At 38.5% G+C, this 12,935-nt stretch overlaps 1 protein-coding gene across 2 annotated transcripts; it reads right to left on the bottom strand.

Annotated features, from left to right (window-relative positions):
• Positions 1–8,024: 8,024 nt before the first annotated feature.
• Positions 8,025–11,777, bottom strand: LOC110788733 (UDP-glucuronate:xylan alpha-glucuronosyltransferase 2). 2 transcript variants are annotated; one of them, XM_021993377.2, is made up of 3 exons: positions 11,163–11,777; positions 10,168–10,810; positions 8,025–9,070 (listed from the first exon to the last, which is right to left on the bottom strand). In XM_021993377.2, exons 1-3 carry the CDS (start codon positions 11,388–11,390, stop codon positions 8,133–8,135), a joined length of 1,809 nt encoding a protein of 602 aa, XP_021849069.1. In that variant the 5' UTR covers positions 11,391–11,777; the 3' UTR covers positions 8,025–8,132. The 2 variants fall into 2 exon arrangements, with proteins under 2 accessions (XP_021849069.1, XP_021849070.1); XM_021993378.2 differs by having other exon boundaries at positions 11,158–11,776.
• Positions 11,778–12,935: the final 1,158 nt, after the last annotated feature.

Raw genomic sequence — 12,935 nt, 5'->3', positions numbered from 1 at the left:
TCTAATCGTAACGCAAACATCCTACGCGTTGCACGCCCATGGGCCGCACGCACACAGCCATTGCTGGCCATGTGCGCGCAGCCCATGCGCTCGTCGCATAGCTGCTGCATCCCTATCGCAAGCCTCCGCACGCATTGGTGCTCGCTGCGCGCGCCAGCGCTCATCGCACGCGGGCTATCGCTCGCAGTGCGCGCGCGACATCGCTCGCTGGGCGCGCGACATCGCTCGCTGGGCGCGCGAGCCATCGCTCGCTGGGCGCGCGACATCGCTCGCTGGGCGGGCGACATCGCTCGCTGTGCGCGCGAGCAATGCTAGGCGCAGCGCTCGTGGCACGCGAGCTTGCGCTCGCTGCGCGCGAGGCTGCGCGCTCTTGTGCGAGGCAGCGCGCGTTGTGGCGCAGCTCGCTTGCTGCCCACACGCGACTGCCTTGGCTCGCCCTACGCCCATGCGCATTCGTCCATTGGTCGTGGCACACGACACAAGGCAGGGCTGCTGCCTTGTGCTCGTGCACTACGCCCTTGCTCATTGCATTCGTGCCGCATGGGCGACGAGCTCCCTTGCTCGTCGTCGCATGCCCGCATTATACAACACCCCTTAAGGGTAACACGAAGCGTCCATTGCTTCGTGCGTGCAAGTTATATGAACGAATCGCATAAAATTTAAAATTTATATTTAAAATTAATGACAAATTAATAAATAATATTAATTTCATAATTTTAGGGCGAAAAAATCGAAAATTTATTATCCAATTGATTTCCGATTGTTATGGATTCAAGTCTAGGTCATAAAAATTTAAAATTTATCGTAAATTTACAATTTTTATGGTGGTTTTTAATCATAGGTTTCTAATTAAATTACAATTAATTATGAAAATCAAATTAATTCTAAATTATTCTAATTTTCAACAAGTTAATCATAATTACAAATTAGATTGCATAATTAACAAGACTAGGCATTCAAACTTGTTAAACATATGCAGTAGGTCAATCAAAAATTCAAGATTTATCAACAAGAATCGCAAATATTTAATTTAACATTTTAAATTTACGAAATTTTGCATTCGAAAAACTAAAACCTTCGAAAAGTCATAGTTAGGCTTCGAATTTGAGAATTCTGGGTTCGGCATGAGTAACGAATGCCTTTTACATGCGGAATTGACACAAAAATCACTCAATTCGGATGAGTAACGAAGAAACTGCCGAAAAACTGCGTACGTATAATTAAATAAACGCAATTTGCAATTAATTAACAATTACGAAAATTAATCACCCCTTTTAATTCTTGCAAATTTGTAATATTTAACCATGTTCATGCAATTTAGATTATGAAAATAATAAGGGGCTCGTGATACCACTGTTAGGTTATGATACATATGACAATTCATAAATCATGCGGAAAAACCATAAACCCACGAAAACATATTATTTACACATAATCATTTAGCATAGATTAGATGCATACTCTTTGTTGCGTGCCTTCCCTAGCTGCGCCCGAACCGAACAAGAACAAGTCTTTAGGACTCCAAGTGTCGTCCCTCCGTAGATAGTCCACAGCACGTCCGGATCCGCCTTAAGATTGACCAACTAGAATCGCCCTTAAGGTACTATTATTTTCGGCACTTTATAGGCAAATGTATGACTGAATTTTTCTCTCAAAAACTCACTTTGAATACTTTTAAACTTGTGTTATAAATTGTGAGCCCTAGCCTCATATTTATAGCGGTATGGAAAGGGAATCGAAATCCTATTCAGATACAAATTAATTAAACCTAGAATCCTACAAGAACTCTAATTTAATTAATTTATCAAATAGAATTAGGAATTTAATCATTAACCGAACTCTGCATGTTTTAGGAAACGTGCACGAACACAAACACTTGCACACACACGCACGGCAGCCACGATGGGCCCCATGCGTGCGCGCGAGCAGCAGCCCACTCAGCGCCCGCGCGCGCTGCTCGCTGCGCGTGCTGTGCGCGCTGTGCGCAGCCTGCTGGGCCTGGCCTTGCGCTGGGCCTGGCGTTGCTGTTTGTGCGGCGCGCTTGGCTTGCTGGGCGATGGCCTGGCTTCGTGTTGGGCCTCGTCCGGCAGGCCTCGTCCGATGCTTATTCGTACGATGCGCTTCCGATTAAATTTTCCGATTCCGGAATTTATTTCCGATACGAACAATATTTAATATTTCCGATTCCGGAATTAATTTCCGTTTCGAACAAATATTTAATATTTCCGTTTCCGGAATTATTTTCCGATTCCGGTAATATTTCCGATTCTGACAATATTTCCGTTTCCGGCAATGTTTCCGATTCTGGCAATATTTCCATTTCCGATAATATTTTCCGACACGTACCATGTTTCCGTTTCCGGCAACATCTACGACTTGGATAGTATTTATATTTCCGATACGATCCATATTTTCGTTTCCGGCAATATCATCGTTTCCGGAGTATTCATTCCTTGCCTGTGACGATCTTAGCTCCCACTGAAACCAAGATCCGTCGGTTCCGAATATTCACAGATGGAGTATTTAATGCTATTAAATACTTGATCCGTTTACGTACTATTTGTGTGACCCTACGGGTTCAGTCAAGAGTAAGCTGTGGATTAATATCATTAATTCCACTTGAACTGAAGCGGCCTCTAGCTAGGCATTCAGCTCACTTGATCTCACTGAATTATTAACTTGTTAATTAATACTGAACCGCATTTATTAGACTTATCATAGAATGCATACTTGGACCAAGGGCATTATTTCCTTCAGTGTTACCTCCCGTGGGGGATACTAGTCTCACCGTGGGCGAGCTCAAAGGATACAAGTGGGTTCACAGGACCGACGACCCGGCGAAATTCATTTGGTGTGTTGGTCCTAGTGAGGAGGAGTGGTGCCTTCTCCCAAATCCCACCATCACCAAGGTGACCCCCAACAATGAACGTGCTTGGCTCATGCTAATGGTCCCCTTCCCCGATTTCGTTCATGAGAAGCCAGCTCTTAAGCGGAAAGCCCATCATACCCTTCCCATTGATCATCCGACGGCTTCTCTTCCCCTCCAAGAGGGTGGTACGTATTCTTCCTCTCCTTAGTTTGATTTTGATAGCTTGCAAGCCACTCTTTCGGCTATCTTGCAAGGGCAAATCGAGCAAGCTAATGCATTAGCCAACCAAGCTAGTGTCATGGCTTCTCTTGCCTCTCAAGGGAGCCGTGAGGTGGCTTTTCACGATTCTTATGATACGTCCTTTTACGATAGGCGTGTGTATGACTACCACGTGTATCAAGGGGATTTTGACCCTTATGTCAATTATCCCTACCATCCACCCCAACAAGGGTCCGTCCCTAGTTGGAATGAGGAGCATACTCCCACCTTCCCATATTGGACCGGACCCTCCCAACCCGGTGTCACTCCCCCTACGTTCCCTCCTTATGATGATACCCAAATGAGGGGGGAGAGTGACTATTGTGGTGACCCTATGTACCCCACGGCGATGCTGGATGAGCGGCCTATTGATTGGCCCGTGGGTTACACCGGTGGGTGGCCCACGAATTACACCGGGGGTTTGGATGGTCCAAGAGGAGAGCCTCGCTTATGCATGTATCCCCTAGAGCCCAATTATTCATGGCCCCCTTATACCTAGGCCTCGGGTCCCGATGTGGACCCCACCTTCAACTCCACCCCATTCATCGACGAGGAGGCAATTGCCTACCGCCGTCGGAAGGATGAGGAGTGGAGTGAGCGGGATCGGAAAGGGAAAGCCACCGGCCTGAGTGGAACTTAGGTGTCATTCCAATTCTCCCCCATCATTTTATTGTGATGGTATGCTTTTCATTAGCTTAGGGGAGAGGTGAGCCATGGAGGCTAGGCTTGTTTTGATTGTTTATAGTTATTACCTACCTTGGGGAGGTTGTTGTTTGATGCACCATATCTTTTGGTTGATGGATTCTTGCCCACATTGTGTGGTATTGTGTATACTTGATGGTTTCTTGTTACTTGGCATTATTTTGGCCGAGGTTGTCGTGTACACTAACTTTGTTTGCTTTTTTGAATATGTTTGTTTCACACTTCTTTCACGTGGAGCTCATATAGTCCACCATAGCCGTTCCCGGTAGTTTCGTATGGTGAGTTGGTTGTTATTTTGGTTCTTTGCGGGACTTGCTCCCACGATAATTCCGGTAATATCTTTCTAACTCCTTGCATCCTTGTGGGATTGGGCATATTTCATGATTGGGGCATTGGTTGGATATATGGTTAGGTGTGCCTCCCATGGTTTTGTTTTAGGCCATGTGGATACGGCCTATTTCAAGCCTAGGGGGATGAACTTGATTGTTTGATTGGTATGATGACTTTATATGAATGAATGTGTGATGTTGTGAATATTTCTTGACTTTCTTGATTGATTTTGATTGATTTTCTACGATTTTTGTTAGTTTTTTTTATTTTATTTCCTTCACTTTTCTTTTCTTTTTCCTTTACCTTTTCTTTTATTTCTTTGAAAATTCCTCAAAAATCCAAAAAATATTTTTTCTTTTCCTTTTAGTGAAGGCAAATCTTTGACAGCTTTCTAGGTTTAGTTCTTGATTCGGGCATAATAATATTGGAACTTGTAGGTTTGAATGCTTCTATTCCTAGTTGGTAGAGGTGTGCACGGTTTTGGATGTCTAGGTCCGGGTCTAGGATTTGAATGCAAAGGAAGTCGGTCGAACTTTGGAGAGCACAATTCTTGAACTCTTGGTTTTTGGTAAGACGGTGTCGCTAGCTCTCTAGTGATTTGAAACCGGAGAGGATAGTATTTGCTACCTAGCTGTGAGGATCTTGAATTTTCTAGCCTATTTCTCAAACACGATGAATGAGTGGCATGGATCCTTGGCATCGACTCCCTTATATCTAGAACTTGACAATTCCCCTTCCCGAGACCGCGACCGAGCTACTTTAGGGGACGATAAAGGCATTTCTTTCTGTTACTATTTTCTTTTATAGTTTACGGCATCATTTTTTATTTTGCTCTTGTATTTTTTTTGAATTTGCCCCCTTGCTAGCCTTGAGCCTTGTCCCTTCATTTCTTACTAGCTAATTACAAGCCAATAGCCTTTGTTTTGTTTTCACCCTTAGAAGTGATAGTGAAGCTTTGTGTTGTTGTGTTCTATGTTGTGATTGAATATGCAAATTCGAGAAGAATGATGGGAGTTGATTTGAAATGGAAAGTATGGGGAAGCCCCTTGTATTTGTTGAATAAAAGCAAATCAAAAAAATGGAAAAAATCCAAAAATAGAGAAAAACAAGGCAACTAGAAAAGTTTCACTTAAAACACAAAAAAAATGAGAAAAAAGATGCAAGAAAAGAAGTTTGGTTTGATTTTATTTGTTGAATAAGCTTGGGGGAGCCCCAAATAAGTGGTACAATTTGGTTTTGGTATTATTGCTTGAGTTAAGTTCATTGATGCTTCACTTTAGGTCTTAGCTCAAAATCCCAAATTTTTCCATGCCCTTCACCGTAGCCTAAAATTACACCCTAAAAGTCCTTTTGACCCTAGAGAGTTGAGTCATTGTCGTTGGAGGGAGGAAATTGTCAAGCCTATGGAGCGAGATTGTCATGCCGAGATTTTCGAGTAGCGTTCTTTTCTCTCTTGAAATTCTATTTGAGGGTGGATTTGAATCTAGAGAGTGGATGCGGTGTCACGAGAAGCTATCTTTGAGGGTGGATTTGAATCTAGAGAGTGGATGCGGTAAGATAGGCTGTAGGCGAGAAGAGGAGTGCAAACTTCCTAGTTCTCTACGCTTTGCATGATTAATCTTTCACTCGACCTTTGGACATCTTTTAGTATGCAATCGTTTATTGGCTTAGAAATATTAGCATCCTCTTTTGCTTGTTCCATAATAAAAGCCCGGTTCTAGAATTTTTGTAGTTTTTCTTTTTTCTTTTGTTTGCTTGTTTTTGTTTTTTGTTTTTTTTTAGATCTTGCCTTGGTCATTTTTGGAGAGTTATAGGTCAATCTCTTAGAAAACCCTTACGAGATCCCATTCGCCCTCATGAGCGATCGTGGGGTTCAAAGAGCTTGTTGCATGTGCTTAAATATATGCAACCGTGATTCCTACGATAGTGAGTTAGTGTTTATTCTTTTAGTCACTGGTAGTGTGTCTCTTAATAAGCTCATTCTCCTTCCGTTTCTTGATTGATTTGCTAGAGGATTAGCAAAGGCTTAGCTTGGGGGAGTTTGATAAGCGACATTTATGTCGCTCTAAACCTTTATTTTCTTATTATTTTCTTCTAGTTTTCGTTCTTATTTCCCCTTTTAATCTATAATTTTACTTACATTTTAGTTGAAATTGAATCCGTAGTGGCTCTTGGTTTAATTCGTTTTTCCTTAGTTTTTATTTTGTTTTTATTGGATTTTATAGGATTTTCGGATGGAGTTGAAAAGGGAAATAAAGTTCAAGTGCAAATGCAGAATGGTGCGCGCGCACAAATTGGAATCAAGTTGCAGGAACTTTTCAAAAATGCAACATCGAGCTTTCTAGGCCGGTGCGCCCCCACCCATACTGGTCGCACCCACACCAGCAGGGAGACCACTCTGTAGCAAATTTCTAAAAGCATTCTTTTGGGGGGGAAAATGACACTTTTGGAAAGATGGGCCCGCACCCATTTTGGTGGGCCCCCACCGTTCTCCTTAGCAGATTTCTTCATTGACAATTGATCCTCACTGCGCCCCTAACCCCTCAGAGGCGCCGCCCGCACCTTGTTTTGGTGCGCCCGCACCGAAGACGTACGTAACTTTGGATTTCCAGTTTTCTCTCACTCATTGGTGCGCCCACACCCTATTTTGGTGGGCCCTCGAAAACTCATATATGTGCGCCCGCATCGACATCCGAAATTCGAAATTCGAAATTTGTAGTTATTTTGTTCTTTTTTAGGAAAGCGTATAAATACTCTTTTTTCCCTAATTTTTGGGGACATCCTATTATTGTCCTTATTTTCCAAATTTTAGAAGTTTTAGAGAGAGAACCACTTAGTCTAGCTTTATTTCTTTTATAATCCAACTGAAGTGTTGAATCTTTTGAAGCTTCAAGTAATTTCTTTCCTCTTTCATCTTTTCATTCTCATTATTGTTCTTCCTTTATTGCTTTTCAATATTGTTTTTGCATTTGTTATTGCTTTCCATTTTCATTGAATTTTAGAATTCCAAGTTTGATTGATTGTTTGATTCTTAATTTCGTTTTCAATTCAATTAGCGTGATTAATTTCTTAATTCCAACTCTTCACTTAATTTCTATTTCCATGTCTTGTGAGTAGTTCCATACTAGGGGTAGGGGTGATGCTTGGGAAGTATTTGCGGAATTAGAATTGAATTGATGATGATTTTGTGATTAAATTGTGATGGGTTGGATAGGATTTCCATGTTTAGCTTGAATAGCATTTGAAATTCTATGATGGTTAATTGATTGGAGTGTTTATTACTAATTTGTCAAGAGATTGATAATTGGTGAGAACATATGAGTGAACTTGTTGTTTCATGAATCATGCTAGTTTTGAAGTGTCGCGAAAGCGTGCTATTGGAATTAGTTTGATTATTTGGTTTGCCCCCTTGACTTCATGTCCTTACATTGTCATAATCGTATTCTATTCCCTTTTCCTATCGAAACCGAGTTGATCCCTAATTCCCCTAGCTTATTCCTTAATTATTGAGTTGTTGATTAGTGTAAAATCGTTAGTTTACTATAATCCAAATCACATTCCTATTCTAAGCTAGCTTGATTTTGTTTGACTCTTTCTCACCGTTCTATTGGGACGATCCCGAATTTTCCACTATAATCAATATAGTCGATTATTAGGTGTTCAATAAATCTTGGTTGATTAGATGGTATTCATATAACGATGCGAAAAACCCCTATCAGCAGTTCACCTCGATGTCCTCTTATTACCTCCACCACATCCTGCTTGTCCTGGATTCCCCTTTGCCGCTCCATCGATATTAAGTTTCACCCATCCCGAGCGGGGGCTAACCCATCTAACATAGATTTCCTCAAAAAAAGAAAAGAAATTTTACAAAGCCAAACAAATGCCATGATTATATATCTGTGATACCATAATGGTATAATAAATGTCAGTACTACCAAAAAGGGCATTAACTTAATTACAATAAATTTTGCTAAACAAATCTTCTATTATCAGTAATATTAATCTTCCAATGATCCCCATTAAGTTTGGACTTATAGGCTTTATTTCTGTCCCATTCCAAATCCCTTTTCCTTAGCTTAGTAAGCTCACAAAACTTTTGTAACTTAATATCCATTGAATCGTACAACTTCCACCATCTCGCGTGGGCCACATCACTCGCGTAAATATGTTGATCGGCAACATCCCAATTACAATCATAATCCCTATAACATAGCCATGGCTTCAACCCCAAGTAATGTATCGAGTACAACTCAGGCGGGTCGGAGCCGAACAAGTGGTTCTTTAGACTCCTTTCTAGAGAAGAATTAGACCAAAAATTCTTTAAGAAGTTTACACGCCTAGGAAGGCGATGCCACCACACGAAAACTTCATTCAAGAACCCTTGATCTCCTCCATTGTAAGAAGTGATTTCCTTTCGAATCCCCATGAGGGTTCGAAACGTACAATTTGAAGGTTCGAGTACCATGACTCCTGAGTTGAATATGGAGCCATCATTAGCAGTTGCGGTTATTTGAGGGAAATGGAATAGCAAGTCTATATTTCGAAGCACAACGATATCAGAGTCTATGAAGACTAACTTTTCATAGTCTGTAAGTTGCCAAAGCCTGAACTTGGAGTAGTTGTACTCATTGTAGGTTCCCTTCTCGGCTCGTGGGTTTCGAATGCGTTTAATTAGTCGAATCTTCCAACCGGCAGCGACAAGAGCCTCTCGCTTTAGAAGGGAGATGGATTTGTCGATAAGTATAACTAGATCTCGTTTGGTTCCTGTTTGAATGAGGCTTTGTGCTAGAGTGATTGCACCACATACATAGCTCTCAGAGGAATGTAGTACTGTTACGTAGGCTTCTCGTTTTGTTTGTTTTCTTGTGCTTTTTTCTATGCTTGATACATCATACACCTCATTCATCCCTATCACAATAAATAAAAATACAATCACAATCACAATAATGAATAGTTAATAAATATTAGTAAACCTTATTACAACATTGTAAACAAAATTGGTTAAATAAAATGACATCAAAATCATACTAATTGGATCATAGTCTATTATACCCGTTACAAATACTAGGCGTGTACAAAAATAAATATTTTATGTATCTGGCTTGGTTCGTTCATATAGTGAGTTTTCGAAAATAAAACTCACCATATGAACATTTAATTCATAACGTTCAACATTCACTAAAGTACAGAAACCTATATTTATTTGATTTTGAAAATTAGTACAATTATCAACTTAGTGATAAGTACGGAGTAATAAACAAGTATATACACTTTTCTTAAACGGTTGTATTTTATAAAGAGATATACTTTTCCTTTTTGACATATTTTGGTCCCCATTTCTAATTATATTAATATTTCTATTTCTTGTGCTTCTACACTTACTCACCTCATCTTTTTACTATAATAATAATTCACCCACTATTTCACTTTCATCTTACTTTAATATATTCAAATCATTCTCCTAAAATTATGCTCCCGCCAAAGTATTTTCTTTTCGAAATACGGAAGGAATAATATGAAAAGTTAATCAGAGATATAGAAATTTGATTATCACTATAATTATTTAAAATGACGTTTGCGTAGATCGAGTGAGTAAAAAGCGTATGTAACTCAGTGAATAGAGCGTCTGTTTCCTAAGCAGAAGGTCGTACGTTCGATCCCTACTTGACGCGAAATTATGACATATTTTATAAAGAGTTGTAATCTTTTAACCTTGTAACTTTTTTTTACCCAACATACTCAAAGTTTCAAACAAATAACTCCATTTTTATGTTACGTAAAGAAACAAACCACACTACCAATAAATAATTTTCTATTAACGGGTTAATATTTCTCATGATTGCAATTAGCCTAACTTGGAAATTACGTTACCAATTGATTGAGCATAAATTTATGCTCAATCAATTGGTAACGTAATTTCCAAGTTAGGCTAATTGCAATCATGAGAAATATTAACCCGTTAATATGAAATTAAAACTTGGCATTGGAAGGAGTTAGAAACATACCTTGTCCCCACAAGGGCAAAGCTAACGTACATGTACCCATGGGCAAAACAACTTTCTTCTCAAGCTTCACCATATCTGGCTCATAGTACCACCAATCTTTTTCCCTCCTTACCAAATCATCACACCTAAAAATATCCAACATGGGCCTACATTTGCTCAACAACACCACCTTTGTCCTCCCATACCAATCCCTCCTCCCCTTCTTCACCACCATGTTCGCGACTATCAAATGAACTTGCAGCTTAAACATGTCCCTTGCCCATCCTTTCTCTGGGAAATTACAAGGCAAGTTAGCCACAACCATATCAATATTTCCATACTCCTCAAATACAGGCATAGGTACTTCCGGACATACATAACCTTCATTTTCTTGCTCCTCGTCGATCCATTCTGGGAAAAGGTGCTTCCATTCGAAAAGCTCCGAGACCTTCTCAAATTGAACTTTCAATATTGTATCTCCATATGCTTCCCATTCACTAAGATCTTCATCCTCCATGTTTATTGTGCCGATTTTCATTCCTCTTATTCCCATCTCCTTCAAGAATCGTGGTTTTTCTCTCCTTACTATACTCTTCTTAGGACTTATCATTTGATTTGATCGTTTCTCTTCCAGGACTGTTTTTATTTTTACACCACTTTCTGCCTGCAAAAGTCATCAAAGTTTAACAAAAAAGTGTTACATTACATATTAAATCATACGTAGGAGCTGATCTGTTAGGATATGTTCGAGATATATATATATATATATATATATATATATATATATATATATATATATATATATATATATATATATATATATATATATTCACATAGTCTAGGATGATTTTACGATTTACATGATGACTTCATAAAATGACAACTCTGATTACTTGGACCCTAAATTTTCGTTTTAATACCCAAATTTTAATCTTTACATGCGTCTAGATCTTATTTGTTACACCAAGTTGAATGATATATCTATATATATACTGTATAAGGCAGGCTCACCTTACCTTGTGATGGCATTCTCGTAGGGAACACCTTACAAGGGACGATGTTAGGACTTTATCCTGATATACCGATGGGAATGGCCGCCAGAGGAGAACAGTGAAATATCCAATGCCAAAGAATGCAAACAAGATAACATTGATTCTGATCACTAAAGCCTTATTGGATGGTGTTACCTTCATGATCATCTTGTGTAACCCAAGCTTTTCCAACAAATTATATGAGGATCCCATTGATGTATATAAACAAAAAAACCCAATTTAAAAACGGATTCTTATGTTGCAAACTAAGCTAAGCTAGCTCCTATTCTTTTTATATTTTCTCTTATTAATTGTTGTGTTTAAATCAAAATTAGGAGGGACATTTGTATAGTAAAACGGTACAACTACTGATGTGAAACAAGCTAAGGTTGGTTGTTGTACCCTTTACAAACCTCCACGTGTCCAATGCCTTTTTTTAATGAGTTGATCGATTAACCTTAGCTTGCATTCCTTTTAAGACATATAGATGCTTGTTTTCCATGCATTTGGTGCTTACTCATATTAATATGTTTGCTTAACTCTTGTAGTTGGTCACTATGATTCTTGAGTGTATTCCGTATTTATTTAAGGGATACGCTTGTTTTTTTCGGTCGTATTTATTTAAGAGATACACTTGTCATTTTCAGTAATTTATCAATCCCACCATCTAATTAAATAATTTATCTACACCTTTTTTCCACTCTCTATCCCCTAAAATGACATGGTCCCCACTTGTTTTACTTATTAAAATATCTACCCAACTCCACTTGTTTTATTACTTTATTTCATTCAATTTTTTTTCTTAATACCCGTGCCTGACCAAGTGTATCTCTTAAATAAATACGGAAGGAGTATAGTGATAAGTCTCATTTGCCCTTCTATTTGCCCTAATTTACATTTAGCCAATTTGACATACTGAAGTATTTTTGTAGAGAACTTTCAGATGATCTTAGTCCCTTCCCTTTTTGGCTTAATTTCAATTTCAAGGTTTATTTTTAAGTTAAGTTCAGTTTAATTTAGTGCATGAAGAATAAAAAAAAATGAAAGGATTATTTATTGATTATTTTTATTGTTTATTAAGTTTTTATTTATTATTTAGTACTTATTATTTATTTCAGTTTAATTAAGTTAAGTTCAATTAACTTCAATTTTTCATTTCAACTTAAAAAAACAGGGCCTTAGTTGACGAGAGATTTGCTTCAATGAGAAATGATTAAAACTACAAAAGGTCTTGCGCGCACAAGGTGTACAATAAATTTATTGTACACCAAGATAACTTTTACCCATTTTTTAGGAACTTTAACCTAGTTTTGATTAACTTTAATATTAGTAAAAAAATAGTTGATAGAAAACAAATTAAAGATTTAAATGATTAATTTTATACATTATTAGTGATTTTGAAGAAATAAGTTTTACTAAAATGAAAAAAAAATTCATAAAAAATTAATAACTTTTACCTATATAAGCTTAACTTTTAAGCATTTTGTGTTAACTTTTTACTTAAGTGTACAATATTTATTGTATACCCTTTGTAAATAAGAAGTTGTGTTAAAACTAACCAAATTTGTCAGCGTCACGAGCCTATATATGCGCCCTTCTTACACTATCTCTTTCACACTTAATAACATACACATTTGCCATCTTACTATCTTAGTAGCTACCTGAAAAATATCACCACAAACTGACGCTATCTCAAAACACGATTCGGGAATTGCCGTATTGCTGTGACCCGCCTTAAATTATTCTGTTTTTATGATA

The sequence above is a fragment of the Spinacia oleracea genome, chromosome 4, assembly GCF_020520425.1.
Source record: "Spinacia oleracea cultivar Varoflay chromosome 4, BTI_SOV_V1, whole genome shotgun sequence".
NCBI lineage: Eukaryota > Viridiplantae > Streptophyta > Magnoliopsida > Caryophyllales > Amaranthaceae > Spinacia > Spinacia oleracea.
This window is presented reverse-complemented; position numbering and strand designations above follow the sequence as displayed.

Coding starts and splice junctions, on each gene's coding strand:
- LOC110788733 (XM_021993377.2), bottom strand. CDS start 11,390: ATGGGATCCTCATATAATTTGTTGGAAAAGCTTGGGTTACACAAGATG. Junction 10,811..11,162: donor TACGAGAATGCCATCACAAG/GTAAGGTGAGCC, acceptor TGACTTTTGCAG/GCAGAAAGTGGTGTAAAAAT. Junction 9,071..10,167: donor TTTGCCCTTGTGGGGACAAG/GTATGTTTCTAA, acceptor TTATTGTGATAG/GGATGAATGAGGTGTATGAT.